This window comes from Crotalus tigris, unplaced genomic scaffold (genome assembly GCF_016545835.1).
Source record: "Crotalus tigris isolate CLP2741 ecotype Arizona unplaced genomic scaffold, ASM1654583v1 scf7180000020963.25688851:1431469, whole genome shotgun sequence".
Lineage (NCBI taxonomy): Eukaryota > Metazoa > Chordata > Lepidosauria > Squamata > Viperidae > Crotalus > Crotalus tigris.
Genome location: NW_024098281.1, coordinates 1137180 through 1163440, shown reverse-complemented (window position 1 = coordinate 1163440; position 26261 = coordinate 1137180). Strand labels below are relative to the sequence as shown.

The window sequence follows — 26261 nt, the reverse complement described above, 5'->3', positions numbered from 1 at the left end:
GGGCATATTTCTTGATTGCTTGTTTTGTTTTTTTTTACTGTTGCTGGTTCATCCTAAAAGGCAGAAGTATCTTCACTCTCAGTTCTTTTTCTCCCAACTATTTTATTGAAAATCATATTAAACAAATAGAACTAATATAGCTACCTAAAAGAGAAATGCATTAAAATATTTTTTTAGATAAAAAAGAATAAGTATAGGAAGAAAGACAAAACAAAAAAATAACAGAAACTCCCCAGCAAATATAATCACTGCCTCTTAAAATATAACCGACCATTTCTTAATTCCATACTTCACCCCATCACCTATAAGCCCATTTCTAAATCTCCATATTAATCAGCAAAATTCTAACAAGAATTATCAGAAATAAAAACCTAAGTAGTATAAATTATCTATTACACCCAATTTGAATCCATTTTAAAACTATATATTTTCATTTAAATGCCTCCTATTACCACTCTTCAAATACAGTAGCCCTCAATGCCTGCAGCTGAGCCCAATATTTCTGTTGCTAAGTGAAACATTTGTTGTGAGTTTTGCTCCACTTTACGACTTTTCTTGCCACAGTTAAGTGAATCACTGCAGTTGGTAACTTTGTAACACGGTTGTTAAGTAAAACTGGTTTGCCCATTGACTTTGCTTGTCAGAAGGTGGCAAAAGGTAATCACATGGGCCCTGGACACGGCAAACATCATAAATACGAGTCAGTGGCCAAGCATCTGAATTTTGATCATGTGACCCCATATGGGGATGCTGCAACAGTCATGTGAAAAAGGGTAAGTCAGTTTTTTTCAGTGATCTAACTTTGGACAGTCACTAAATGAACTATTGTAAGTTGGCTACCTATAGTTGAGGTCTAATCCCAGTCAAAAATTAAATATCATCATTGTTTGAAAGTGGCATCTAATCAATTATCAGTATAGTCTGAAATAAAAATAACATTCTAGGCAGTACATTCCTACGTTATGCTGATCACAGTGGAAATAGATGCTTTATGGGTATTTGCAAGGAAGAGACACGGCCCGATTCTCCCATGATTGTTGCCCTGCAGATGGGCTTTGATAGCCTGCTGTCCTCCACCTCAAGCGTAATACTGAGTCTTCAAGATTAGTAGTCCTCAATAGAGGGGTCCTTAAATTTATCCAGCCTGATAACTGGATAAATTCCACACATGCAATCTAGTAGCTATCACCAGGCATCTTGGAGTAACGAATGCCATGTGTTGCCTGATGTGAAGCAATGGTTTTTTGGGCGGCCACTTCCATCAGCTTCATTGGAGGGAGGAAAAACATCTCCCTGTTCAGTCTTCCTGCCGCACATGGGTCTATTCAGCTCGATCATAACGCCCACCTTTTTTTCTCAGAAGAGTCTCGGATCTAGACTTCCTTGCAATGGAGTTGTTCAAACTCTGCAATAATTTTGGTTGCTCTCTCTTGTATGTTTCCCAATCTTTTTTTCAGTGCGTCAACTTAGAACGGTTTACAGCATTCCAGCTTCAGGTACGTTCTTGCTGTGTTGACAGCTTTATTTTCAATCATTTTCCTAAGGGCTCCTAGCATAAAATTTGCTTTATTCACACATGCGATGTCTCTATTACACTGTCCATTGTGGGCACCAGATTTTTTTCTTCCACCTACAGATTATCTGTGGAGGGTTCCTTTCTCCGGTCTGCATCACATTATTTCAAAATTATTTGCCTCTTGGTTAAATGTTATTGTGACCAAAGCCTGGCTCTCCTAAAGGAACAAATAACTTGAAGATATGACATGTTTATTAAGCAAACAAATAACTTTCAGTGTGCACTCGGCTCTAAGCTTGCCGAGCAGCCTTGATGAAAAGCAGAGTCACAACATGTATATTTTTTGATATGCTATGTTACAAAGGTAAGACAAAGACAACTGTAAATTGCACCATGATGTTGGAATGATTTTGATAAACCCACCTGGATGGCCTTACTTACCCCTTTCTGCTTAGATACACGGAGATATGGCCAGTGAATATATTCAGTTACTGGGCCCCCAATTCCTGATTCCTCTGTTGTCATTCAGGGTCAATGCAGCCAGTTGGGAATGCTTTAATACAAGGGCACTTTAAGCAGTTCAGGTGTATGGGGGGGGGGTGGAATAGGGTCTCATGTGTGGAGTGAATGCTGTACGTGGGACTGCGTTTTGCCACCACAGCAGTCAATTTATTTTAAGGAGGTCCTCTTCCTCAAGCACTTCACAATCACTTTGGCATTTTGCAATTGGAATAGCTTTTTCCTTAAGTCATTTATAAGCAAGTCCTAACACTTTCAGGTTTCTACTATTTGTTTCTGTTTTTCAGTGAGTTAACAATTCATAAAAGGACTGGTCATCTCACTATTACGAAGTTTAGAAGAGCCATTGATGAGGACTTGGTCAAAGGGTTTTGGAGAGTAGCATTAACAAGATCAGAATTTAACCTAACAATCCTGGGCACAGGTTAAGCTGACAAAACTTCTTTCCAGGTGCCCAACTGGAATATTGATGTCACGTTGGTTACTCTTACCAGGTCCTCTGGCCCTGTTACTTGTTTCAAGAACAAGCTGTGAATTTTTCCTAGGTCATCTGTTTCTCGTTGAACAATTTTCCTTGGATGCCATCAACGCTTGGTAATTCATAGCTTTGGTATTGAAGATATCCCAGGGTACTTTGTCACCTCTCTGAGAAAGTCAACACAGAGTTGCATACCTGTCCTATATTTTGAAGAAAAATCAGTGCAAAGAATTAAATTTCTCTACAATCTCGGTAATTTCCTTGAGGATCCCTTTCACTGCACTTGACCTGCTGTATGTTGTGATTCAAATATATTTTAATATTTTCAGTTGTTCCTCATTCCTGGACAATTTTCTTTAAAATTAATACAATACATAGTTGTAATATTTTTATGCTTGTTCGTACATAAATTTATATGGCCACCCAGAGCCGCTTAGGTGAGACTGGCAGCCATACAAACCAAATCAAATTCTGGGGGGAAAGCATGAAATATTTAATGAATGGAATATTTGTAATATCTTTTTTTAATGCAATTTTTAAAAAGCCTATTAGTTTTACATTGCTTAAAGCAGTGTAGGCTTTGGTAACACAAGAATGGAATTCTGTGTCCGTGTTCATCGCATTTGGGGAAGCAAATTGGGTGAGAAGCCTTTTTTTCTTACTAATTGCCTTTTGCTTTTGGAATGGTCAAACTCCGACTTAAGCAGCTGGACAAAGAGATGGTGCATAGACCAGTGATGGCGAACCTTTTAGAGACCGAGTGCCCAAAAACTGCCCCAGCCCGCCCACGCTCTGCCCTTGGCCCGCCCACCTACAGGGCCACTCACTGCCTCCATGGCCCTCTGCAGCAAATCGCCCAGGCGGCCTTGCAGTGCCATGGCAGCCACGCCCGCAGTCTGCAGCATCATCTGCACACGATGGGGCACAAGGGCAGAGTCTTGTCCCGGCTGCCATGTCCTTGGCTGCGCTGCTCCACAAGGGCCGTGCCTGGGGCAGACTCTCCTCGGGGGGGGGCTGCTGGTGAGGAGGGGGCTACAGAGGGAGGCGGGGCTGGGGCAATGACACGCGTACCCACAGAGAGGGCTCTGAGTGCCGCCTCTGGCATGTGTGCCATAGGTTCACCACCACTGGCATACTCTGTCTTAAGGCGAGTGACATCTGCAATGGAATTAACTAAGAAAAGGGGAAGGACTGTTATTTCCTCTCACAAAAGAAGAACTGGTGAAGGACAGTTTCTGTCAAAGCAGGAGGAACTTTTTCCTCTCTTATTGAGCCAGTATAAAACACCGGAAGGTGTTTTGTGATTTCCCTCAAGTTTCTCTCTAGTTTCAGGATCCCTGTATAGAGATGCACACGTGTGTGTCCATATATATATACACACACACACACACACACACACTTCCACCATTGAGAATGCCTGTCCACTGTCCTCCACAGAAGGATGTGTTAATTACAGTGTTGCTACCAAAATCTGCCAAATTTAATATTAACATTTCTTTTGGGCTATTTCCTCACATGATCTTTTTCTTCTTAAAGAAGTACAGTAACCTACTAATAATTATATTACTAGACCGTCTTTAAGTCATCTCTAGCATTTTCTTAAAGCAGGTATCCATTTAAGAAAGCATAATTTTCCCTACTGCAACATTTTGGAATAAAAAAATACATTCAGAAAACTTTTATTCCTTTGACAGTTACAGAACTGTCCTTTCCCTACCCATCCCCCTGCAGTTTTCAGCATTACAGATAGTATCACTGCAGACAGACCTAACCTAGTGGGCAGGGGTTCCCATGGGTTTTAGGTTCACACATTGCAGAACAAGATGCATTTGAAAACAAAGTCCTAAGTGATTCGCTTATTGCATCTACTCATTTTAGATGTAATTGTTATTGTAGAAATTATATTGCTAAAATAAATCATATTAAAATTGTTAAAAAGCCACAGTAAACTGCTTCTCCCTTCCCTAAAATAATGGATTCTATTATCTGAAATTTGAGGAGCTGGAAGATCTCCCCCACCCACATCCATTTTAGCAACAAAAATTCAAAACTGATCAGCTTTTTAAATATCTACTGAGAATAGGATTACAAGAACACCAAAGTTTGTCTACATTTAGGGTTCTGACTGCATAGCAAACATGCTGCAAGATTTTGAATATGCTTCAAGCAGCAGTTTGTCTGCCCTAGTGAAATTGGATTATAGAGTAATTAGTTCCCAAGCACGCAGTCTTGAGGTCCTGCCCTGGCATTTTTTTGAAAAAAACCACTAGAGTTCCAGCCCGGAAGTTTTCCTATCTTGACAGACAAAACTAATCTCTCAGTAGAATTCACAAGGAAAAACTACCATCGTTCATAACTATTAGAAGAAAATAGACTTCTACATCCCGTTGTGCAAGATCCATGGGTGTGAAAAGTGGTTTGCGTAGAATCTGAATCATTTTTGCCCCACTGCGTCACATGAGAGTCGCTGAGCAGGCTATCCCAGGGCAGGGGCTCCCTGTCTCTAGGCTCAATAAGTGGCACTCTTCTGGAGGTAGCAGCCTCCAAGGGGAAGGAAAGGGCCGTTCCTCACATTCTGCTTCTCTGGACGGAAGGAACAGAGAACTGAACCAAGGATAGAGCTGAGTTAGGGTCATGCATGGAGTTAGTGGTCCAAAGGAGGGTAGCACTGATGTCTGCAAGTTGGCAGGTTGCCACACACAGCTTCCAGGGCGCACAGGAGGTTTGCTGCAGAGTCCAGCTGGCTCACTTGGCCTTCTGGGCCAGTGGGCTGCCACAGACCTGAAGCTCTCTGTAGGAAGAGAGAAAATAACAACCAGAATTGGAACCAGAATTTCCCTCACTAAGCGATGCAGTCATAAAATGCACTTGCTTTGCTTCACAATGACAATCTGGGCAGTCCTGGTTGCGATTGTTAAATTAATGCCCTGGTTGTTAGCGAGGCAACTTCCTGCCAGCATCCACAATCACGTCAGTGGGGAAGCCAGCAGGACAGTGCAAGCCCCAAGCGCTACCAAGTGGAAGAGGAAGCAAGGGGTACTGGAGGACCAGAGCGGGTGTGCAAGGCCTCAGCTTCTGAAGCCTCTCTGCGCAGATTTTGGCATGGACCTTTTTCAGCCAGAGACCAGAGGGAGTCTCTTGACAGTCAGTTGCAGCTTGCAAGCTTTATTTATTTATTTATTTATTTATTTATTTATTTATTTATTTATTTATTTCAGTATTTATATGCCGCCCAATCCCAAAGGACTCAGGGCGGCGTACAAAGTTAAAACAATGATAAAACAATAAAATAAAGCAGTCATACCGCGAGTCCGATCATATCCCGGCCCCCCGGGGACATCAGCCCCAGGCCTGCCGGAACAGGAGGGTTTTAACGGCCTTCTTAAAGGCCGGCAGGGTGGGAGTAGTTCGAACCTCGGGGGGAAGTTGATTCCACCAGGTCGGAGCCACCACAGAAAAGGCCCTTCCCCGAGGGCCCGCCAGCCGACATTGTCTGGCCGACGGGACCTGAAGGAGGCCCAATCTATGGGACCTCACCGGTCTCTGGGAACTGTGCGGCAGTATGCGGTCCTGTAAGTAACCTGGCCCTATGCCATGAAGGGCTTTAAAGGTGATAACCAACACCTTGAATTGCATCCGGAGACCCACAGGAAGCCAGTGCAGCTCGCGGAGGATAGGTGACACGTGGGCGTACCTTGGCGCGCCCACAATTGGTCTCGCGGCTGCGTTCTGAACCAACTGCAGCCTCCGAACGCTCTTCAAGGGTAGCCCCATGTAGAGCGCATTACAGTAATCCAGTCTTGAGGTGACAAGGGCATGAGTGACTGTGAGTAAAGCCTCCCTGCCAGCCTCTCCAGTGACTTTCTGACAAAGCCAGCAAGAAATACTGCAAATGACCACATGATCACAGGGGGCTTGGCAACTGCTGTAAATGTAAATGGGATGCCAAGCGTCCAGAGCACAGTCTGTAACTTCAGTTTGTCCATTCAGCACCATTGCAACTTTGAACAGGCAGAAGGAACAGCTGTATACGTTAGGAGCTACCTGCCTTCCCTTGAACCAAAGCAGTCTCCGGGTCTGCTCAGCCAGAGATCATTTTGGGGCAGAAACTGAGTGGGTGGCTGCAGTGGAGGACCTGACCAGGGAAGCCTCAGTCTTGCATAAAGCTACGCTGCGATACTTACTAGGCAACTTCAGTGCGGTCACTGCCTCAGCCTAATTAAGCCTTGCTGGGTTGTGATAAATGATTCCTTAAATGTTAATCTGAGCACTTTAGAGAAGGAGGAGCCTACCTGATAGCCACCACCAGATTCTGGTGCCATTTGGCAAAATCCTCCTGATTGCAAGACATCAATAGTAACTTTTTTTGTGGGAAGGAGAGCTGAAAAGAGAGAAAGGAGGACAGGAAACTGCTGGGTGTGACCAAAAGAAAGCATTCCCAGTTCACCCACCCCCGAGTCCCTGGCTGGGGAGTCATCAATGCTTGCCATCTTTTCTGGGCACTAGCCACAGCAGTGCCTCCCACCTTACCCTCTATCGTAGATCAGCCATGGGTTTCAGGGGAGAGGAGCCAGCCCATTGGCAGAACCTGGGACTGCGGGAAGAGCACTTACACTGAGCAGCCCTCCTTGGCTCTGAGTGTGACCAAAGACCTTCTCCACAACGCAGTGACTGAGAGGGTAAACGGCCTGGCAAGCAAACTTGTGTGAATTCCAAGGATGGAGCGGGTGGCAAGGCTTGGCTAACAACAAGATATCAGAGAAAAGGAAGCACCTCCTGCGCTGCATCTCCTTCCCCTTGGAGGGGACCTCCATCAGCCAACCTTCCTGGAGAAACCACCGCCCTGGATGGAGAAAGGACAAAAAACCCAGCTCTGAAACCATCTGAGGTCCACTGGTGACTTCGAAAGTGGTTTCTCTGGGAAATGAAGCATGATTAACGACACCGATCGCTGAGGCAAGCCACTGGCACATAATTCCAAAACTCAGCTGTGGACTTCAAAAATACACTGTGAGATAGCATTTCCAAGTGATAGCCAGGTTCCTAACACGCCAGGAGATTTACTTTAGATTCCAAAATCCTCCATGAAATAAGATTTAAGGCATTGTATAAACATACAGAAATATTAACATCTGAAGGTATATGCAAAATGAGTTTACAATAGATTTGCAATAGGAAACACCATATTTTGTGTGTGTATGTGTTTGTGTTTGTGTATGTATATCCCATTCCTGCCCTAGCTCCTGCACACCTGGCAATTAGAAAGCATGTGAATGTGAGTAGATAAATAAAACTTTGGTGGGAAGGCAACAGTGTTCCGTGCACCTTTGACGTAGTCATGCCAGTCACAGGATCATAGAAGCATCTTCAGCAATGCTGGTTCCCTCAGCCAAGAAACAGAGATGAGCACTTGTGGCCTCTTTTTCAGGATCTCACCAATGTCCTCCATCCATGACTTTCTCTGTCTTCCTCTTGATACTTCCATTCCTCCTTTATGTTTTGCCATTTCCATCTCATTTTCTCTCTTATGACCAAGTCACTTGTACATCATTTTTTCATGCTGGTCCCTCCCTTTTCTATTCAAACTTCATTCATCCAGCACCCATTCCTTCTCGACACATGTCTTCCATTGTGTGAAGTACCAACACATTAAGTACCCCATTCCCATTGTGTTCAACTGGCTTCTGTTTCCTCTGAAACACCCAACTTTCCTTGCACAGTGACAAAATGACTTGAATACTATGTATGTTATATTTATTATACTTATTGATTTTTTTTTGAAGGACAACCTAAGTTAAAATCAAGAGACGAATTGGAAAAGGAAGGTCATACCTGTTTGTTTAAGCTGTTAACAGAAAGGTTTAAATTGGACAAGAATTATGATTTTCCAAATGAGAAAATTGTTTTTGAGCTGGCGTTGTGCACTGACAATAAACCTGTTATTACTAATACGTGTAAACTTTTATTGAAAATTAATATGGAAGATGAATATGTTAAAGATTGTGGTTTCTCTTCCCTATTAGCTTCTTTTCCATTGCTCATCAGTACTGTCAGCTAAATCTACATTTGTATTGTACGTAATATATGCATTTCTAAGATCATAGATAGATAGATAGATAGATAGATAGATAGATAGATAGATAGATAGATAGATAGATAGATAGATACAAGATATATATATATATATCATATATAGCATAATATATATTATCAGAAGTTGTGGTAAGATGGGTGGTCAATAAAATTAATAAATAAATAATTTGTTAAAATTGTATGCCATCTGACTCCCAATAATGCTGTTTTAAAATGAAGTTCTCGAGTATTATATAGTCCCTTTCCTCCATCTCCTGCTGGAGAAAGTTATCAGCCAACCGAGACAGGAATTTCCAAAAAGAACGTTATCTCCCCAAAGATTTAGGAGTCACCAAAGTAGCTTCTTATAACTCTTAAAAACCAAAATGCAGCCCCAAATCAAAAATAACCTAGAAACTATTGCAAAGATCTCCTACAGAACTTGTCTTTGACCAGACCGTGTGGGAAAAAAGCATACAACCTAATAGGATACTCTAGGACAGGGGTTCTGAACCTTGGCAACTTTTGTGGACTTCAACTCCCAGAATTCCTCAGCTAGCAAAGCAAAGCTGGCTGAGGAATTCTGGGAGTTGAAGTCCACAAGTCTTAAAGTTGCCAAGGTTCAGAACCCCTGCTCTAGGAATTCAGTATTTCTCTTTAAAAAAAAAAAAACATCCTTCTCCTGGATGCTAGAGGTGTGATGGCTACAGCCAGCTCTGGAAAGGCAGCTGTGAGGAGAGAAGGGTTGCAAAAAAAAAGAGCTCCATGTATCAAGACTTCCTCTGTTTCTGAATGTCCAAGCCCACACCTTACTGCTAATAAATTTATCCACTAATCCAAAGTAGCACTATGTACTCACCGGATTTTCCCAGCCCCATCTACTTTTGGCAGGTAATATTGGTACACCAACTAAGAGCAGATAGTTTTCCAACCCCCCGAAACTGGACTAGGGAATCCCCCCACACTCTGTTGGTAATACTAAATCCAGAGAGGTTATCCCAACCAGTGGCAGCATGTAGGTCTAGCACTGCTTTCAAAGATGCCTGTGTAAGTTCATCTTTGCCCTGTTGACCCAGAGAGTCCTAGGTGGTGAAGATGAATTTTGCTCAACTGTGCTTCTCTCACCTGCTTCACAACAGCCACAGAGTGAAGCCATTGCTTAGTTTGCTCCTCTTTCCAGCATCATTTCATTAGATAAATGCTTATGAAACTCTGCCTCGTGCAGTGATGCACCAATCACTTGAAAGACATCTGCTGGGTCAAAAGCCTCTGGGTTGATTGCGTGCCTGGTTGGGTTGATAGGTTTTCCCACCTGGTATTCCTGTTCTTTAAATGATTCCCTCCAGAACTGAGCTTGAAGTCAGTTTTGTTAAAGTTTCAAAAAAAGCATTAGAATGTTTCTTAATAATAATAATAATAGTAGTAAAGTTGGAAGAGACCTTGGAGGTCATCTAGTCCAGCCCCCTGCTCAGGCAGGAAACCCTACACCATTTTGGACAAATGGCTGTCCAGTCTCTTATTAAATACTTCCAGTGTTGGAGCATTTACTGCTTCTGGAGGCAGGCTGTTCCACTGATTAATTGTTCTAACTGTCAGGAAGTTTCTCCTTAGTTCTAGGTTGCTTCTCTCCTTGATTAGTTTCCACCCGTTGCTTCTTGTCCTGCCTTCAGGTGCTTTGGAAAATAGCTTAATTCCCTCTTCTTTATGGCAGCCCCTGAGATATTGGAATACTGCTATCATGTCCCCCCTTGTCCTTCTCTTCGTTAAACTAGACATACCCAATTCTAGCAACCGTTCCTTATATGTTTTAGCCTCCAGTCCCCTAATCATCTTTGTTGCTCTTCTCTGTATTCTTTCTAGAGTCTCAACATCTTTTTTACATCGTAATGACCAAAATTGGATGCAGTATTCTAAGTGTGGCCTTACCAAGGCATTGTAGAGTGGTATTAATACTTCATGTGATCTTGATTCTATCCCTCTGTTAATGCAGCCTAGCACTGTTGGCTTTTTTGGCAGCTGCAGCACACTGCTGGCTCATATTTAGGTGATTGTCTACTAGGACTCTGAGGTCCCTCTCACAGTTGCTACTATTGAGCATGGTGCCACCTGTGCAGTATTTGTGCATTTGGTTTTTCTTGCCTAAATGTAGAACTTTGCTTTTTTCACCATTGAATTTCATTCTGTTAGTTAGTGCCCAGTGTTCAAGTCTGTCCAGATCCTCCTGTATCCTAAGCCTGTCTTCTGGAGTGTTGGCTATTCCTGCCAGCTTGGTGTCATCTGCAAATTTGATGAGTTCCCCATCTATCCCTTCGTCCAAATCGTTGATGAAGATGTTGAAGAGCACTGGGCCCAGAACAGAGCCCTGGGGCACCCCACTACACACTTCCCTCCATATAGATGTCAGTTGATAAAGATGTTGATTTCATTGTGTGTGTTTGCCTTTTGTTTTTTTGTGCCTTCATAATAGCGTTGACTTCCGGTAACTGCCTGGAGAAGTTCCTGCAGCTTCCTTGGCAAAGATTCAGAAATGATTTCCTCCTTCCTAGGACTGAGAAAAAAGGAACAGCCCCAAGGACACCCAGCTGGCTTTGTGCCTAAGGCAGGACTAGAATTCATGGTCTCCCGATTCTACAGGTTAAGCCTGATTCTTAACCAGTACACCAAACTGAAACTCTTGTTTGGCCCTTAGTATCTCGTTTTAGACTGGGTTTTTGACAATCTGTTGCATTAATTGCTGGTTTTATTCTGTGTTTGAACTGTGTTTAGTTATAGCCTCGTGATGACAGTCTACTGTAGCATGAGGACTTGACAACCAACACAGAGGCCTCACCTGGAGCCAGCACTTGGGTCTTCCGTCCCTTCAGCTGCTTCTGAATCTGTCTCATCTCCTCCAGGTTCTGACGGACACGAGCAATTTCCTGGACTCGGTTTAGGACCTCCAAGACAGACTTTAGGGCCCCTGCAAGTGACAGCATATCACAGTGGTGGCGAACCTATGGCACGCGTGCCAGGGGCGGCACTCAGAGCCTTCTCTGTGGGCACGCGCGCCATGCCCCGGAGACGGCAACTGTCCCTCTTCAACCAGCCACCCACTAACTCACCGAGGTCCCACATGGCTGGATGCATCCCAGCACTCATGTGCTTGCTGGCCTCTGTGTGCAGGGACTGATGGTGTCAGGCAGCAGCCGCCCCGACCCCTGCCTCACCTTGCCCTGTGACAATGGCACCCCCACTCTGCCTCGCCTCTCCACGCAGAACGAGCCTTCTGCCCACTGCCCCACCTGCCAGAGACTCCCTGGATCTCCCCCAACCCTGCCCGGCTCCCACAGGCATCCCTCCCCACGAGCAACATTGGGGTGATCACACCCACCTTGGCCACACCCATCCAATCTGCCATGACCACAGCCACGCCCATCCAGTGGACCACGCCCACCTGGCACCCAGCGATAAATAAGTGGGTTTTGGGTTGCAGTTTGGGCACTCGGTCTCTAAAAGGTTTGCCATCACTGGCATATCACATCCAAGAGCACCGTAACCTGTTCTCCTGGCTGGCTAACTGGGAAGGGCAGAAAAGCCAACCCTACAAAATTCTGTCAGGCAAGAATCTGAGGTCTCTAATGCTGTGATCAAGAGCTGCACAGCTAAAGGCAAAAACCTCAGGAGGGCATCGCAGGGCTTAAATTAGAATCCTACCTTGGAGCTGGTCAAATCCAGTGCTCTCCGGGGGAGTCTGCTCCACCAAATCTTGCAGCAAGTGTCTGTACCTACCAAACAGATTATCAGAGGCGGAGGAGAGCTAAGCAACTGCCTCTCAGCTGCACATTACAGGTCCCAGCCTGCCCCTCCATACATTTACACCATCTGCACCCCACCTTGCAGAGCAAGCCGTGAGGCAAAGCTCTTTCGGCCTTGGCACCCAGCAGCCTCTCTCGGGAGCCCATGGAGGAGTGGTGGGTGCAGGTTGGCCTCCCAGCCAGACTCTGCTCTAGGAACGGCTCTTTTGCCACTTACTGACGGAGCCTTTGCAGGGGCAGCGGCAGCAGCTCTTCCAGACGGCAACCTTTAAGCTCTGGGCGGGATTCCTGAAGCTTCTTGAAGCGGGAAAAAGCTTTGTTCTTCCTTACCAGTTTCTGCAGATGCATCCCAGTAAAGGGGAGAAGCAGGTCAGGGTGGCTGACCAGCAGGTTCTGAGAACAGATCCCCAGCCTCATCTCCAGACCAAGATCTTGGCTAAAAAACCCAAGGATGTCCTTGGCTGCCAAGAGCAGATAGGTGCAAGAACAATGGGGGGAGAGGAGGATGCTGGGCATAAAGTACTGCCTCTCCCACTCCATCTGACCTGCGAAGTCGCCTGCAGTAAGCAATAAGGGCATACCTTCAGGATGTTCTGAGCCGCTTCCAGATTCTCTGCATAATGGACATAGAACACCAGCTGGTGGCAGAAACTCTCCAGTCCTAATGCAAAATGGCCCCTGGCCAGGTGGAAAAGCAGCGTCCTGTAGGCGGAGAGAGAAGCCCTGAAGGAAATGGCCAGGGGCCGGTGCCCTTTCTGCACTCACCTTCTTCCAGGAAAAAAGAGGCCACTGCAGGCAGCTGCCTAACAGCAAGTGCAAGAACAAAGGGTTCAGCATAAAGAGAAGCAGAAACTGCTCAGAGGTCCAGCTTCTTCTGCATCTGTGTGAGGCTCTCTAAAGTTTCTTGGCTGAACCTGACCAATCACATCTGCCTTTAAAAAAAAGCCACTTACACCTTTTAGGACAGAATCTATCAGCTGACAGAATGGCACTTGACGGCCCTTTGGAGCACTCTGAGCTTGTCTCTTTGCTTGCAGATTTTCATTATCCAAATTAGGTAACATCAACAATGCCGGAGTTACTGGGTAACGTCATATCCAGCACTGACGGAATTACCTGGTTTTGTTAATGAAATGTCTGCAAGCAAAGAGCCAAGCTTCAAGGACCCATCACTTCAACCCTGCGCTAGAAATCTTTTCCTCTAATCAGAATGGGACTCCCCACTTCTGGTGGGCTGTAGGAAGAGTTTCTTTTTTAAGGGTGTGCCTCTTGACAGGAACACCTGGGAAAATACTGGCAAAGATAATCGAGCAGAGGATTCATGAGCATCTAGGACAGTGGTTCTCAACCTTTTTAATGCCGCGACCCCCAACCGGTCGTAAGTCAAGGACTACTCAACCGGTCGTAAGTCGAGGACTACTCAACTGGTGCAGCACCGTTTGCAGAATGGGACTTTTGGCAGGCTCAGCAGGGCAGAGACAGCCTGGACAATTCCTATTGGCTTTTGAAAGCCAATAGAATTAGACTCTATTCAAGAGATTCTATTCTATTGGCTTTCAAAAGCCAATAGAATAAAAGGGAGTAGCACAGCTAAGGAAAACGGGGGAAAAAATGGCGGACTGCGTTGTTTGGCAACCCTCGTGAAATGGTCGTTCGACCCAAATGGGGTCCCGACCCACAGGTTGAGAACCACTGATCTAGTAAATGAACAAGGTGATTAATGGAAGCCAGCATGGGTTTGTTAAAAACCGATCGTGCCAGACAAACCTTATTGCCTACTTTGATAGTGATCAGTAGCTCAGGGAAATTCTGTGGCTGTAGTATACTTGGACTTCAGTAAGGGCATTTGACAAAATAGACCACAGTCTGCTTCTTGGTAAGATAGAATGATGTGGGGTAAACAGTAGCAGTTGGCTAACCAAACCACACCCAGCACGTAGACCTTAATGGGGCTATATCTACATGGAGGGAAGTATGCAGTGGAGCACCTAAATGATCTAGATGAGCGGACAGAAGGGGAACTCATCAAATTTGCAGGTGACACCAAGCTGGGAGGGGGGAGGGCACGGAATTGCCAACACTTTAAATGATGGAGTCAAGTTTCCAAAAGACCCTGGCAGACTTGAGCATTGGGCCCTGTCCAACAAGATGCAGTTCACCAGTGAGAAAAATATGGTCCTGCACTTAGGCAGAAAAACCAAATGCGTAGGTATGGAATAGAAAGTACTTGGATTGACAATAGTAACTGTGAGAGGGATCTAGGAGTCCTGGGGGATCATTGCTAAGGTATGAGTCAATCATGTGCTGCAGCTGCCAAAAAAGCCAGCGCAATTCCAGCTGCATCAATAGAGAGATCAAGGGAAGTGACAGTACCCCTCTATACTGCACTAGTGAGGCCACCCCTGGAAGACTGTGTCCAGTTCTGATCAGCTTGATACAAAAGGGATGGTGAGGCCCTAGAAAGAATGCAGAGAAGAGCAACAAAGATGATCAGGGGTCTAGAGGCAAAATCATACGATGAGCAGCTAAGGGAAATAGGTATGTTTAGCCTAATGAAGGGGAGACACGACAGCAGTCTTTCAGTACTTAAAGGCCTGCCATGGGGAAGAGGGCATCAATTGTTCTCCATAGCTCCTGAGGGCATCAATTGTTCTCCATAGCTCCTGAAGAAGCAATGGGTGGGAGCTCATCAGAAGGAACTTCAACCTGGAAATAGGGATGAATTTCCTGATAGAGTGAGCAATCAATGGAGCAGCTTGCCTCCTGGAGTTGTGGAAGCTCTATTGCTGGAGGACTTCAAGACAAGAATGGACAACTACTTGTCCAGGAATAAGGACTCCTGCCTTGGGCAGGGGATTGGACTAGAAGACCTCCGAGGTCCCTTCCAGCCCTTTATTTCTATAGTTCTATGAAATGGGGCTAACTCCAATCCCTGCATGAAGATGTGCTAAGGCAGTGATGGTGAACCTTTTAGAGACTCTGTGCCCAAACTGCAACCCAAAACCCACTTATGTATCATCGGGTGCTGGCTGGGCGTGGCCCATTGAGTGAGTGTGGCAATTGGGTGGGTGTGGCTGAGGTAGTAACGGCAGACTGGGTGGGACTAAAAAGTTCAATCAATTCCAACTTTGTGAGATTTTTTTTTCCCGCAAAAAGTTGAAATTGAACCTTTTTTTTTTTTTTTGCACACAGCGATGGAGCCTAAAGCAAAAAGCTTTTATAAAACCCAGCTGAAGGCCTAGGACTGGGGTGACGGCGTGCGTGCCCACACATGCCATAGGTTCGCCACCACGGTGCTAAAGTATGTAATATTGTATGCATTTCTTTTTATGCAAAAAGCACAACTTCCTTAATTATGATTGTGCACCTTTAGTTTTCCTTGTTATATACATTTTATTAAGTTTATATAACAGAAGATAAATACTAACAAAAATTAATATAAAGGAAGAATAAAAAAGAGAGAAAGAAGACAAAGGTGCAAAAAGAAAAAAGAAAAAGAAACAGAAAAAAGAAGCTTCTGATTTACTTTGTAGCAAACACAATATGGTTACGTACACCAACCCTTCTGCCATTGTAGGGAGTGCTGAATCTTTTGAGCATATCATATTCTTGCTGCAATTGTCAAATATAAAAGCAAAGTTGCATGCCTTTTTTTGCAGCTGTCTATCCATTATTCCCAAAAGGAAATTCTTTGGTTTCAATTATACATTAGTCTTTAAAATCTGCTGAATGAGTTCCTCTATTTGTATCCAAAATGTTAAACTGTGGGTTGTTCACACATTTCCAACATAAATTTGAAGTGTCTTTATACATTCTAGACACAATCTCTGGTGACTTACACTAACAGCACATCATTTATAAAAATTCTCCTAAAATTAAAATATAATGTAAATTTTAATATTTTCAGCCATATCCTTTTCCCATTGTTCCATTCAATACTGTAATAAAAATTTGTAGCTCATTTTATCATACTTTCTCGCATGCAACTTTAGTTTTTTGAGCCAAATCCTACACACAGCAATATCCAGATAATACTGTTAATGGAGTCTTTTTGTACAGGAGTTGATTAATCAGTAAGACATTTGTCTGTGAACGCTCATTTCCATCTCTCATAGTGGGATGGATGACGTCCAAGGAAGAAGGCCAATGAGAGTGCGCTGTCCTCTCCCCACCCCCCACCTCCAGGCCACAATGCCACAAGGCTGACCTTACCGGCTGGCGGAGCAGATGGACTCCCAGGGTCCAAAGAGAATCTCATGGACGTCCGGGTTCAAGATCCCCTTGGCCTTCAGGGTGACCACAAAGTACTGAAAAGGGACATACAACCAGTGGTGGGATTCAGCCGGTTCGTACCATTTCAGCAGAACCAGTAGCTAATTTTTTGTTGCCCAGACCCAGAATGGACTTCCGGAAGCAGCATCTACACAGACAACTGGTTGTTCACATATTTGAATCCCACCACTGCATACAACCATTACTGTCCAGTTGAAGCTGAATACAACATTCCTATTTCCACTCTTCCTACAGCGTGGAGAAAATCTGGCTCGTTGGGCATCTCAGATTTGGTTCTTTAGTACTGCTTCTTAGTCAAAATAGTTTACTCAGTACATCTACCTTATCGTTGATGGAAGAACTCACATGCCTCTTGCAAGGTAAACTTCAGAGAGCCTGACCTAAATAGAATTTCTTGAACAAGTCTGAGCTAAAACTGGCCTTTGTTTATGCTCTGACCCACTAGCCAAACTGGGCTAGCTGACCAGGAATCTCTTTAGAACAGGCATGTCAAACTCACGATGTTGCACGATGTATCACGACTTTTTCCCCATTGCCGGCAATGGGATAGGCGTGGTTTCGGCGTGACGGGCCGGCAGTTTGACATGCCTGCTTTAGAATGATGGCCATGACATGGGTACTAGATAGGCTGCTAATTTAGCAAAAAAACTCAACTGACCAAAGCCACAAAGGGCAGCAGAAGTCAAATCCATGGGACCCTGTTGGTGACGACCTGAGAAGACTGTAACTCAGCACATAAAGAGTAAATGGTGATGAATTACCAAATAAAAAGCAAGAAATCAAAATAAATACGCTTGTCTGTGAAATTAAGGGAAAATAAAAATATGTAATTCTAAAAAATCTCAAATTGTAGAAGAAATTCAAATCTAAGCCATGTTTATGTATCTTAGTAAAGAAGAGGATTTTAAAATTAAAATAATTGGAATGGGAAGAATAGAATAGAATAGAATAGAATAGAATAGAATAGAATAGAATAGAATAGAATAGAATAGAGAGTGGAATGGAATGGAATGGAATAGAGAATGGAATGGAATGGAATGGAATGGAATGGAATGGAATAGAATAGAATAGAATAGAATAGAATAGAATAGAATAGAATAGAATAGAATAGAATAGAATAGAATAGAATTCCTTTATTGCCCAAATGTGATTGGACACACAAGGCATTTGTTTCCAGTGCATAAGCTCTCAGTGTACATACAAACAACAAGGTAATATAATCAGAGTGCATGCAAACATAAAAACAACATGTACATGCAAACAGCAAGGTAAGTGTGGCACAAAAAAAGTGTGTACAAAAAGAGTTTGAAAAAGGAGGACACTGAGAATGTGGCTGGCTGAAGTTGAAATGATCCAGAAAAACAATGAACTGCAAATTTTAAAGTAAAAAACAACCTATGAAGTAGTGGAGGCAAATATGGCTTGGAAAAAATAGAGAGGCAGAATGAATGTAAGCTTCCCTTTTCTCTTTCTTATCTCCAGTTTCTTCTCTCCCCCCCCCCCCATATAAATAAGGTTTCCTAACCAAAGCAAGTCCAATGAACATTGTTCAAGTCACCAACATCCCAGACCCCAATCCTCCACTCTCCTCTTTGAAGGGGGGGGGGGCTGGCATGCTCTTAAACCTCTCTCTCTCTCTCTCTCTCTCTCTCTCTCTCTCTCTCTCTCTGAATGGGGTGGGTGAGAGAGAGCTGCTATTACAGTTTCTTCCTGTTGCTTTGTTTTGTTTTAAACATTTCCATAAACTGCTGTTTTCAGTTGCCTTACACAAGGGGAAGTAGGTATGCATTAGGGAAAAATGCATTGGTGCATTGGTGCATCTCAGGTTACTCCCGTTCCAGAGAGTTTGAGTAGCTTCCAGTATTAACAAAGATTAAAAATAAGTATCAATTAACTCAATGATGTTCAACCACTCGCCCCTTTGGGAGATCTTACTCATCCCTTTTTTTTTTTTCTTTAAGAGCGCGCTCTCCATAACCGGGCTGCTCCAAAGGAGAGAAGCCCCTAAACCCGGGCCGCTCCCTCGGCCTTTTTCCTTCCGGGAAGGGTCGGGGGGGGGTCCTGCCACGTCCCTCCCCGCTTCCCGCTTGCCCCACGAATGGAGCCCGCCCGCCGCACCCACGGGCACCCAGGAACGCGCAATAGGCGCCGGAGCCTCGCGCGCCCTGAGCGGCGGCCGCCTGCCGAGCGCCCCCTCCTCACCGTCGCGACCCCTTCCAGCTGCTCCAGGTATCGCCCTTCGGTGCGGAGCAGCTCCTCCGCTCGGCCGCGGCGCTGGAGCTCCGGCGAGGAGCCGCGGCTGAGCCCGGAAGGGCCCGGAGCGGAGGCGCTCATCCCCGCGAAGGAGGGTCCGTCGCGGGTTCGGCTTTGGACCTGCCGGGAGCCCAGCGGAGGGAGAGAGAACCCGCGCTTACGCCGCCGCTCTTCTCGGACAAAGTAGCTGGGTCGCCCGGAGCAGCGCCGCCGAGGCTCCCGCCCGCGTTCAAACGGCCGCCCAGCGCCGCCCCTTCCGGAGCCACGAGGGAGGGAGGGGAAGAGGCTGGGGGAACGGCTGGAGCAGTTTTGTAACATAGTATCAGGGTCTTTCATTTGAGCATTTGCACTTTTATTAAGGCTCAGAAACCGCGTCCCCGTTTGCTTTCTTTTGAGTTGGCCGTTTTGCACGTCCTTGTTCCAGCGGCCTTGAGAGTCGCTTAGCCAGGGAAGTGAGATCAAGTGTCCATTCCCACTTCACAACACAAGAGACCAAACCCATCAGGGCAGGATTCAGCCGTCCATCTGCATTTAAAAAGCAAAGGCCACATTTTGGACAGAGAGGACCGCTGGTTTGAAAGAGGGGTCCAAGAGGCCATCTAGGTCAGCGATCTCCAACCCCTGGTCCATGGACCAGTACCGGGCCACGGCATGCCAACAACCGGGCAACACAAACAAGCGAAGCCCCATCTGCGGGATGCAGGCAGCACACAAAACCACACACCCTCCAGTCCGCGGAAAAACCTCTCTCCATGAAACCATCCCTGGTGCCCTAAAGGTTGGGGACCTCTGATCTAGGTCAAAATTGAACAGCCCTCACTCAACAGAGGGGGAGGGATCCGGCATCACCTATCTCCAGTCTACAACACAGTCCTTTCAGCAGTTCCAAGAAGTCTCCACACCCGTTTGCACCAATCAGGTGGCCCTGAGGACACAGGCAAACCTCCAAGTGGCCTCAACGACTCTCTAAAAGAATGAAAATGACCAGCTGTCTGCAAGAAATAGAAATCCTTCCATTCTCCACCATCCAGTCAGAGCTGAAGAAGCTTCTTGGATGAGAAACAAAACACTTTCAAATTAAAACAAGGAAGTCCATTTGCCTCATGAAAAAACACCTTTGGGACATTCAAAGAACAGTTTCAGAGGCCGTGGGATGTCTGGAAGGAGCTCCTTATCTGGAATGGGGTGAGGGGATGGATTTCCAGAGTGTGAGAAAGGAAGAAGTTTAAAAATAAAACGGTCACAATTGATCAACAATAGAAAGATTAGCCAAGCCCTGTAGGTAGGCACTAGATTCCAGGAGGCTTGGCTAGAAGACACATTTAACTAGACAAAAGGATGGCAGAGGGAAGTTCTAAACCAGTGGTTCTCAACCTGTGGGTCGGGACCCCATTTGAGGGTCGAACGACCCATTTCACGGGGGTCGCCAAACAACGCAGTCCGCCATTTTTTTCCCCTTTTCCTTAGCTGTGCTACTCCCTTTTATTCTATTGGCTTTTGAAAGCCAATAGAATAGACTCTCTTGAATAGAGTCTAATTCTATTGGCTTTCAAAAGCCAGTAGGAATTGTCCAGGCTGTCTCTGCCCTGCTGAGCCCGCCAAAAGTCCCATTCTGCAAACGGTGCTGCACCAGTTGAGTAGTCCTCGACTTACGACTGGTTGAGTAGTCCTCGACTTACAACCGGTTGGGGGGTCACGGCATTAAAAAGGTTGAGAACCACTGTTCTAAACAATGTATCTGAGGGGGAGGGATGTATTCTGGCTAGGCAGATCGGAAAGATTGTGCCCCCGGAAGTCCTCTCAAATGGGACCTAAGGGGAGGGGATGGGGGCGTTGCGATAGGAATGTATATAATGTTATGAGTTTGAATATTTTGGTGTGGTCTCTGGGTTTAGAACTTCCTGTTGAAGTCTCTCACCAGGATCCACCGCGCTTTGCAAACCGCTTTTCTATTTTCTGCAGAATAAACTCTTTTTCTTACCAATCCAATTTTATTGGTATTTTAATCACGTTTCCAACAAGAGGAGGGGCTGAGCTGTGCTTCATGGAGGGGCCCATTGTGGTGGCCCATCCAAGAGTTTGCTGTCATTGCCCTTAGATACGAATAAAGAGTTTGTGCATTCACCGGATGTTTTTATCAACCCAGCTCAGGAGAACTGGGTAAGGACTAAGTGATAGGCAGTCCTCCACTTAGCAAAATTTGACCAAACTTTCCATTGTTAATGAGGTTGTTAAACAAATTACACCCAATTTTATGACCTTTTGGCCAAGTTTGTTAAGGGAATCACAGCCGTTAAGCAAGTTGGGCTTCCCCATTCTCTTGCTAATCAGAAATTGATTGGGAAGGGTACAAATGGCGATCACATGATCCAAGGCATGAAACCATTGTAAGTCCATGTTGGCTGCCAAGCACCTGAATTTTGATTGCATGACCCTGGGGATGCTGTTATGGTCATAAGTATGAGGGCCAGTCATAAACCACTTTTTTCAGTCCTGTCATAACTGAACAGTCACTAAACAGTTGTAAGTTGAGGACTACCTGAATGTGAACATAGTCGTAGGGCGCTGACCCACTGGGTTCCATATGAGGAGGGCAGTGGGAAAGCCAGCATGCTCTGTGTGGGGAGGAGAGGACCTGGCACCCTCCCTGCTAAGAGATGGGGGGATGCTCTAAGTTGCCAGTGGAGCCCCCAACTCCCCTCCAGCCAGACCCAAGTTGGGGAGAAGGTCCAGCATGCGAGCCTGTCACCTTCCCCCTGGAAGTGTGCCCCCTTGCCCTGTTGGGTTCTTCTTCGCTGTCCTGAACTCACTTTCTCACTGCATTTAATGCTGGCTGGTATCAAGCAAAGACCCCGAGAATGGTGCAGGAAGCCCCCTCCCCAGTGGGCTTCTGCACTGCAACAGAGAAGACCACATGCTGCAATTGGGCACAGCTGGGGGGGGGGAGAGAATCAGATTCAGTAGCAATGAATATTCCAGGTTTTGTAGAACAGAATCAAGGGTAAGGGTAAATTAGTAACTTTTATCCTCAACAGAGAGTAAACCCCCCCCCTCCTTTCTAACACTGATGGTGTTACCTAGTTGGGTCATGAAACATCTCAAGAAAATAGCCAAGCTTAGAGAGCACCGAGGACCCTACAATTCAATCCTGAGCCACGGATATTCCCTTCTATTGGTAACATTTCTATATGTGCGTCATTTTTTATTCTTTTTGCTTTTTTATTTTTTTCAAAAAGAAATAACTTTTGCAGAGGGCAGAGGGAATAACCTTGAAGGACAGGAGGTGGAACCTCTCCCAAGGCAGATAAAAGAGGACCGAGTCTGGGTCGGGATTGTAATCTGAATAAACCTCTCAAGTCCTGCCCAGATCTCACAGAAATAAAGGAAGTGAGTGGGGAAGTGCCTTCAGCACAGGCTTTCAGTGGTGTGGAGGAATGGGAGAAAAGAGAACTGTGGATGCCACCTTGTGCTCCCGAAGAAAAGGTGGGATATAAATCTAACAGACAACTACCGTAGGATCCAGCTTCCTTCCCCACTTACTGTTCTTTTTAAGGTCTCCTGGACTTTTCCAGAGAGTTTCTCTTCCTGGTTTCCAGTTAATCTCTAACCTCTGCTTTATCTGAACTTATTTTATTTCAAAATAAGGTTTTCAAAAATAGATGCAGTTAGTTGGTGTTATGCAACATTTTAAAAAGCAGCTCTAAGATGTGATAGCAGGCTTGTAAGGCATTGCTGTGTTGATCCAATCAAAGATTGGGGAACGTTCACATTTCAGAAGTGTTTTGTCAGTGCCAGATGAAGGTGCATTACAGGTGCTCCCAGGTTTGGCTTATGGTCGCTCACAGGCCATTGAAACTTGCTTTTTACCTGGGATTTCCAGATAAGCGCAGCTAGAACAGATGGGATGCTCAGCTCTGGTCAATAACTGGGCGATAATTATGGATGTGCACAAATTGCTTTGAACCAAACAAAACAAATTCTTTGGGATATTTGGAGAATCAGCTCAGGACTGAATGTTGCTGGCTCAGGAATTCTGGGAGTTGAAGTCCACAAGTCATAAAAGAGCCAAGGTTGCCTACCCCTGGTCCAGAGCATATATATGGTATAAGCGTACATATGAATTGAGATGGGCTGGGCACTTTCAGTGAGGAGTTGAACACTGTTTATTATTCAGGACGTGAAAAGAAGAACTGGCTGTTCCTTTTATAGCTAGAAAGAGCACAGCAAGAGCAATACTGGGTTACAGTGCAATCAATAGCCAAATAATATCAACCAGGCTTTGTGGACAACCTTTTAACCCGCTGATTATCCGATTATCTAATTCGGTGATGGCGTACCTTTTAGAGATCAGGTGCCCAGAAACCACCACCCGGCCCCCGCTCTGCCTCCCGCCCTGCCTGCTCCGCCCCCACCCACCCCCTGCCCCATCTACCTGCAGAGCTATGCACTGCCTCCATGGCCTACTGCAGCAGATCGCTACGCAGCCCTGCAGCACCATGGCAGCCATGCCCTCTGCCCACAGCCCGCAGCATCACCTACACGCTATGGGGTGCAAGGGTGGAGTCTTGTCCCTGTTGCCCGGGGGGGGGCGACTCTCCTCCAGGGGGGCTGCTGGTGAGGAGGAGGCCGTGGGGGGAGGCGGGGCTGGGGCAATGGCATGAGTGCCCACAGAGAGGGCTCCGAGTGCCGCCTCTGGCACCCGTGCCATAGGTTCGCCACCACTGCTCTAATCACTGATGCAGAAGAAGAAGAGTTTTATGATGCTGTGGTAATTGGAGACTGGAATGCCAAAATTGGAAACATTAAAGAGGAAAATGTCTTCCCTTTGCACCCCAGACAGACCCAGATTCTCAAACCGCCCCTGCCAGACCCCTTCGCCCTCTTGGTAGCCCGCTTCTGAACTTGCAACCTTTCCATACAGCTCCGACTGCCAAGGCAGCAGGCTTCTCCTTTCTTTGGGGGGGGGGCGAGGGGAGGTACTTGAAGAGCAGATGGCAACGGGAAGAAAGAAAGGGCGCGCTCTTGCTCTCTTTCACCGCAATGGCTGATTTGGAGCCACGAATCGGGGATACGACGGCGGGGGGAGCGCCCTGAGCTTGGCGAAAGAGAAGTGTCGCTGCTAGGGCGGCCCTTGGAGGCTGCAACGAGCAAGGCCTCTTGGGGAGAAATTCTTCCCAAGCGCCGAAGGGGAGGGGGGGCTTTATTGGCGGACCCACAGAGTCTCTTGGCCCTCCATGCCCCCCCCCCTCGGTTGCAGACTTCCCACCGTCTGGTCTGTGGAAGGCTGAGCCGCTGGGCCAATTTGCGCCCTGCCCGGGCTGCGTTCCCGGCAAAGAAAAAGACTCACCCGAAAGGCGTCAGGGTCGGAGCGTGACCCTCCCCCTCCCCGACGCACACCTCCTCGACCAGCCCAGGGGAACGGGCGCCAGGGCGGCTTGGAGGAGCCGGCCGGGTGAAGTCCTTCCAGGCTCCCCCGGGCTCGTAGACACGGCCATTCCGAACAGACCGGCCGGGGCCGAGCCTAGGGCTGTCCAAGTGCCTGGCTCGGCCCTGCGAGAACCGACCGGCAGCCCCTCTCGGTCGGGGAGCTGCCGGCCGGACAGCTGCGCGCACGGAGAAAGCCCCTCGTCTCGCGGCGCCTTTAAGCGCCTTCCGACTCGAGCTCCTCCCCTCGTGAGTGGGGCAAGGGGCGAAACGCCGATCCCCGACGATCAGAGGACTAAAGCCACGCCTTTCCGCGGGGAAAAGTTGCCCGCTTGGAGGTGCGTCGGTGGGTGAGGCGGAGTCCAGTAACCGGTCCTGTTACTTAGGAGAGCGCGCAAAAGGCGCGGCGCCGCGCTTTTCTATAGTCTGATGTTAGCCAGGAGCGATTCGGTTATTCGGCCAACGCACGATTCATCTTGTATTTCTGACTTTTCTTTTATTCGTTATTTATATACCGTCCATCTCGGTGTTTGGGGCGACCCGTTGCCTGATGTTAGCCAGGAGCGATTCGGTTATTCGGCCAATGCACGATTATAATAATAATAATAGTAGTAAAGTTGGAAGGGACCTTGGAGGTCATCTAGTCCAACCCCCTGCTCGGGCAGGAAACCCTACACCATTTCGGACAAATGGCTGTCCAGTCTCTTCTTAAAAACTTCCAGTGTTGGAGCATTTACTGCTTCTGGAGGCAAGCTGTTCCACTGATTAATTGTTCTCGCTGTCAGGAATCTTGTATTTCTTACTTTTCATTTATTCGTTATTTATATACCGTCCATCTCGGTGTTTGGGGCGACCCGTTGCTGCCCAGCGTGGCAGCAGCCAGCTTGGAGGCTTTCAAGCTGCCAGATAAGTTCCTGGTGGTTAAATTATGTCGCGGCCGTCGGATTTCAATTGGTCCCGACCGTAAACGGGACTAGATTTTATAAATTACGTTGAATCGGCCACATCGTACAGGGCAGCCTGGAGACTTGCTCTTTCCTTTTATGCAGCGTGGGAGTTAAAATTATAACATTATAAGCTGCAACGAAACCGTTGCACCCCGGTGGTAGAGACCCAATGGAGCGCCCGGTGAAGAGTGGGCGAAAGGGCTGCTGCTACTGCATCATCTGAGGTCCAGCCCAGCCTCCAGAGCAGCGCTGCCATTTACGAAGAGGCTCGCCCAGGATGTTGGCGCCGAGTCTTAAGGAAACGGAACGTGACCTGCCTGGGGTGCCCCATGGCGCGGGAAGAAGGCTCTGGGAATCGCTCACTTCCGGGAGATTTTGGCCCAAGCTCGTTTCTGAGCGCGAGTATTCCTACTAAGGTCCAAGCCACTGGGGTCAGGATCGATCTGAGGACTGCGAGCCTTGGCTGCCCCGTTGAAGGTCCCTGGTCGGTCCCGCTATACAGTGTTTCTCAACCTTGACAATTTTAAGGCACGTGGATTTCAACTCCCAGAATTCCACAGCCAGCATTGCTGGCTGTGGAATTCTGAGAGTTGAAGTCCACGTGCCTTAAAATTGTCAAGATTGAGAAACACTGCGCAATTAGCTCCTCGAATCCCCAAAAGCAGCAGGCGTCCCGCCGCCGCAAAAAGAAATCCTTTGCCGGATTAGCCCTCGAGACTAATAATTTCAAAGGGCCGCACGGGTTCCTCCTCGCCTCGCCCTTCCTCCAGGGTCGGTGGGTGGCAGAGAGCGCTCTGGGGGGCTGGGAGGGCAGGAGCCGGTTCCCCTCAGGGCCCCCTGCCCCAGAAGCAGCTTCCAGCGCCCGCATCTGCCTAAGAGACTGGGCGGCCTTGGTGCAGCTTCCAGCCACCTCTCAGCCCTCCAGCAACGCCGCTCCAGGCGCAGAAGGCCGGTTCTGCCTAGAG

The 26261-nt window shown here is 46.7% G+C and overlaps 1 protein-coding gene across 1 annotated transcript; it reads right to left on the bottom strand.

The window, feature by feature from the left end:
• Nucleotides 1-1750: 1750 nt before the first annotated feature.
• Nucleotides 1751-19444, bottom strand: ARHGEF39 (Rho guanine nucleotide exchange factor 39). The gene is made up of 9 exons (XM_039368998.1): nt 18875-19444; nt 16592-16686; nt 12961-13081; nt 12597-12715; nt 12279-12349; nt 11416-11544; nt 7127-7356; nt 6806-6894; nt 1751-5304 (listed from the first exon to the last, which is right to left on the bottom strand). Exons 1-9 carry the CDS (start codon nt 19259-19261, stop codon nt 5259-5261), a joined length of 1287 nt encoding a protein of 428 aa, XP_039224932.1. The 5' UTR covers nt 19262-19444; the 3' UTR covers nt 1751-5258.
• Between the last annotated feature and the right edge of the window lie 6817 nt (nt 19445-26261).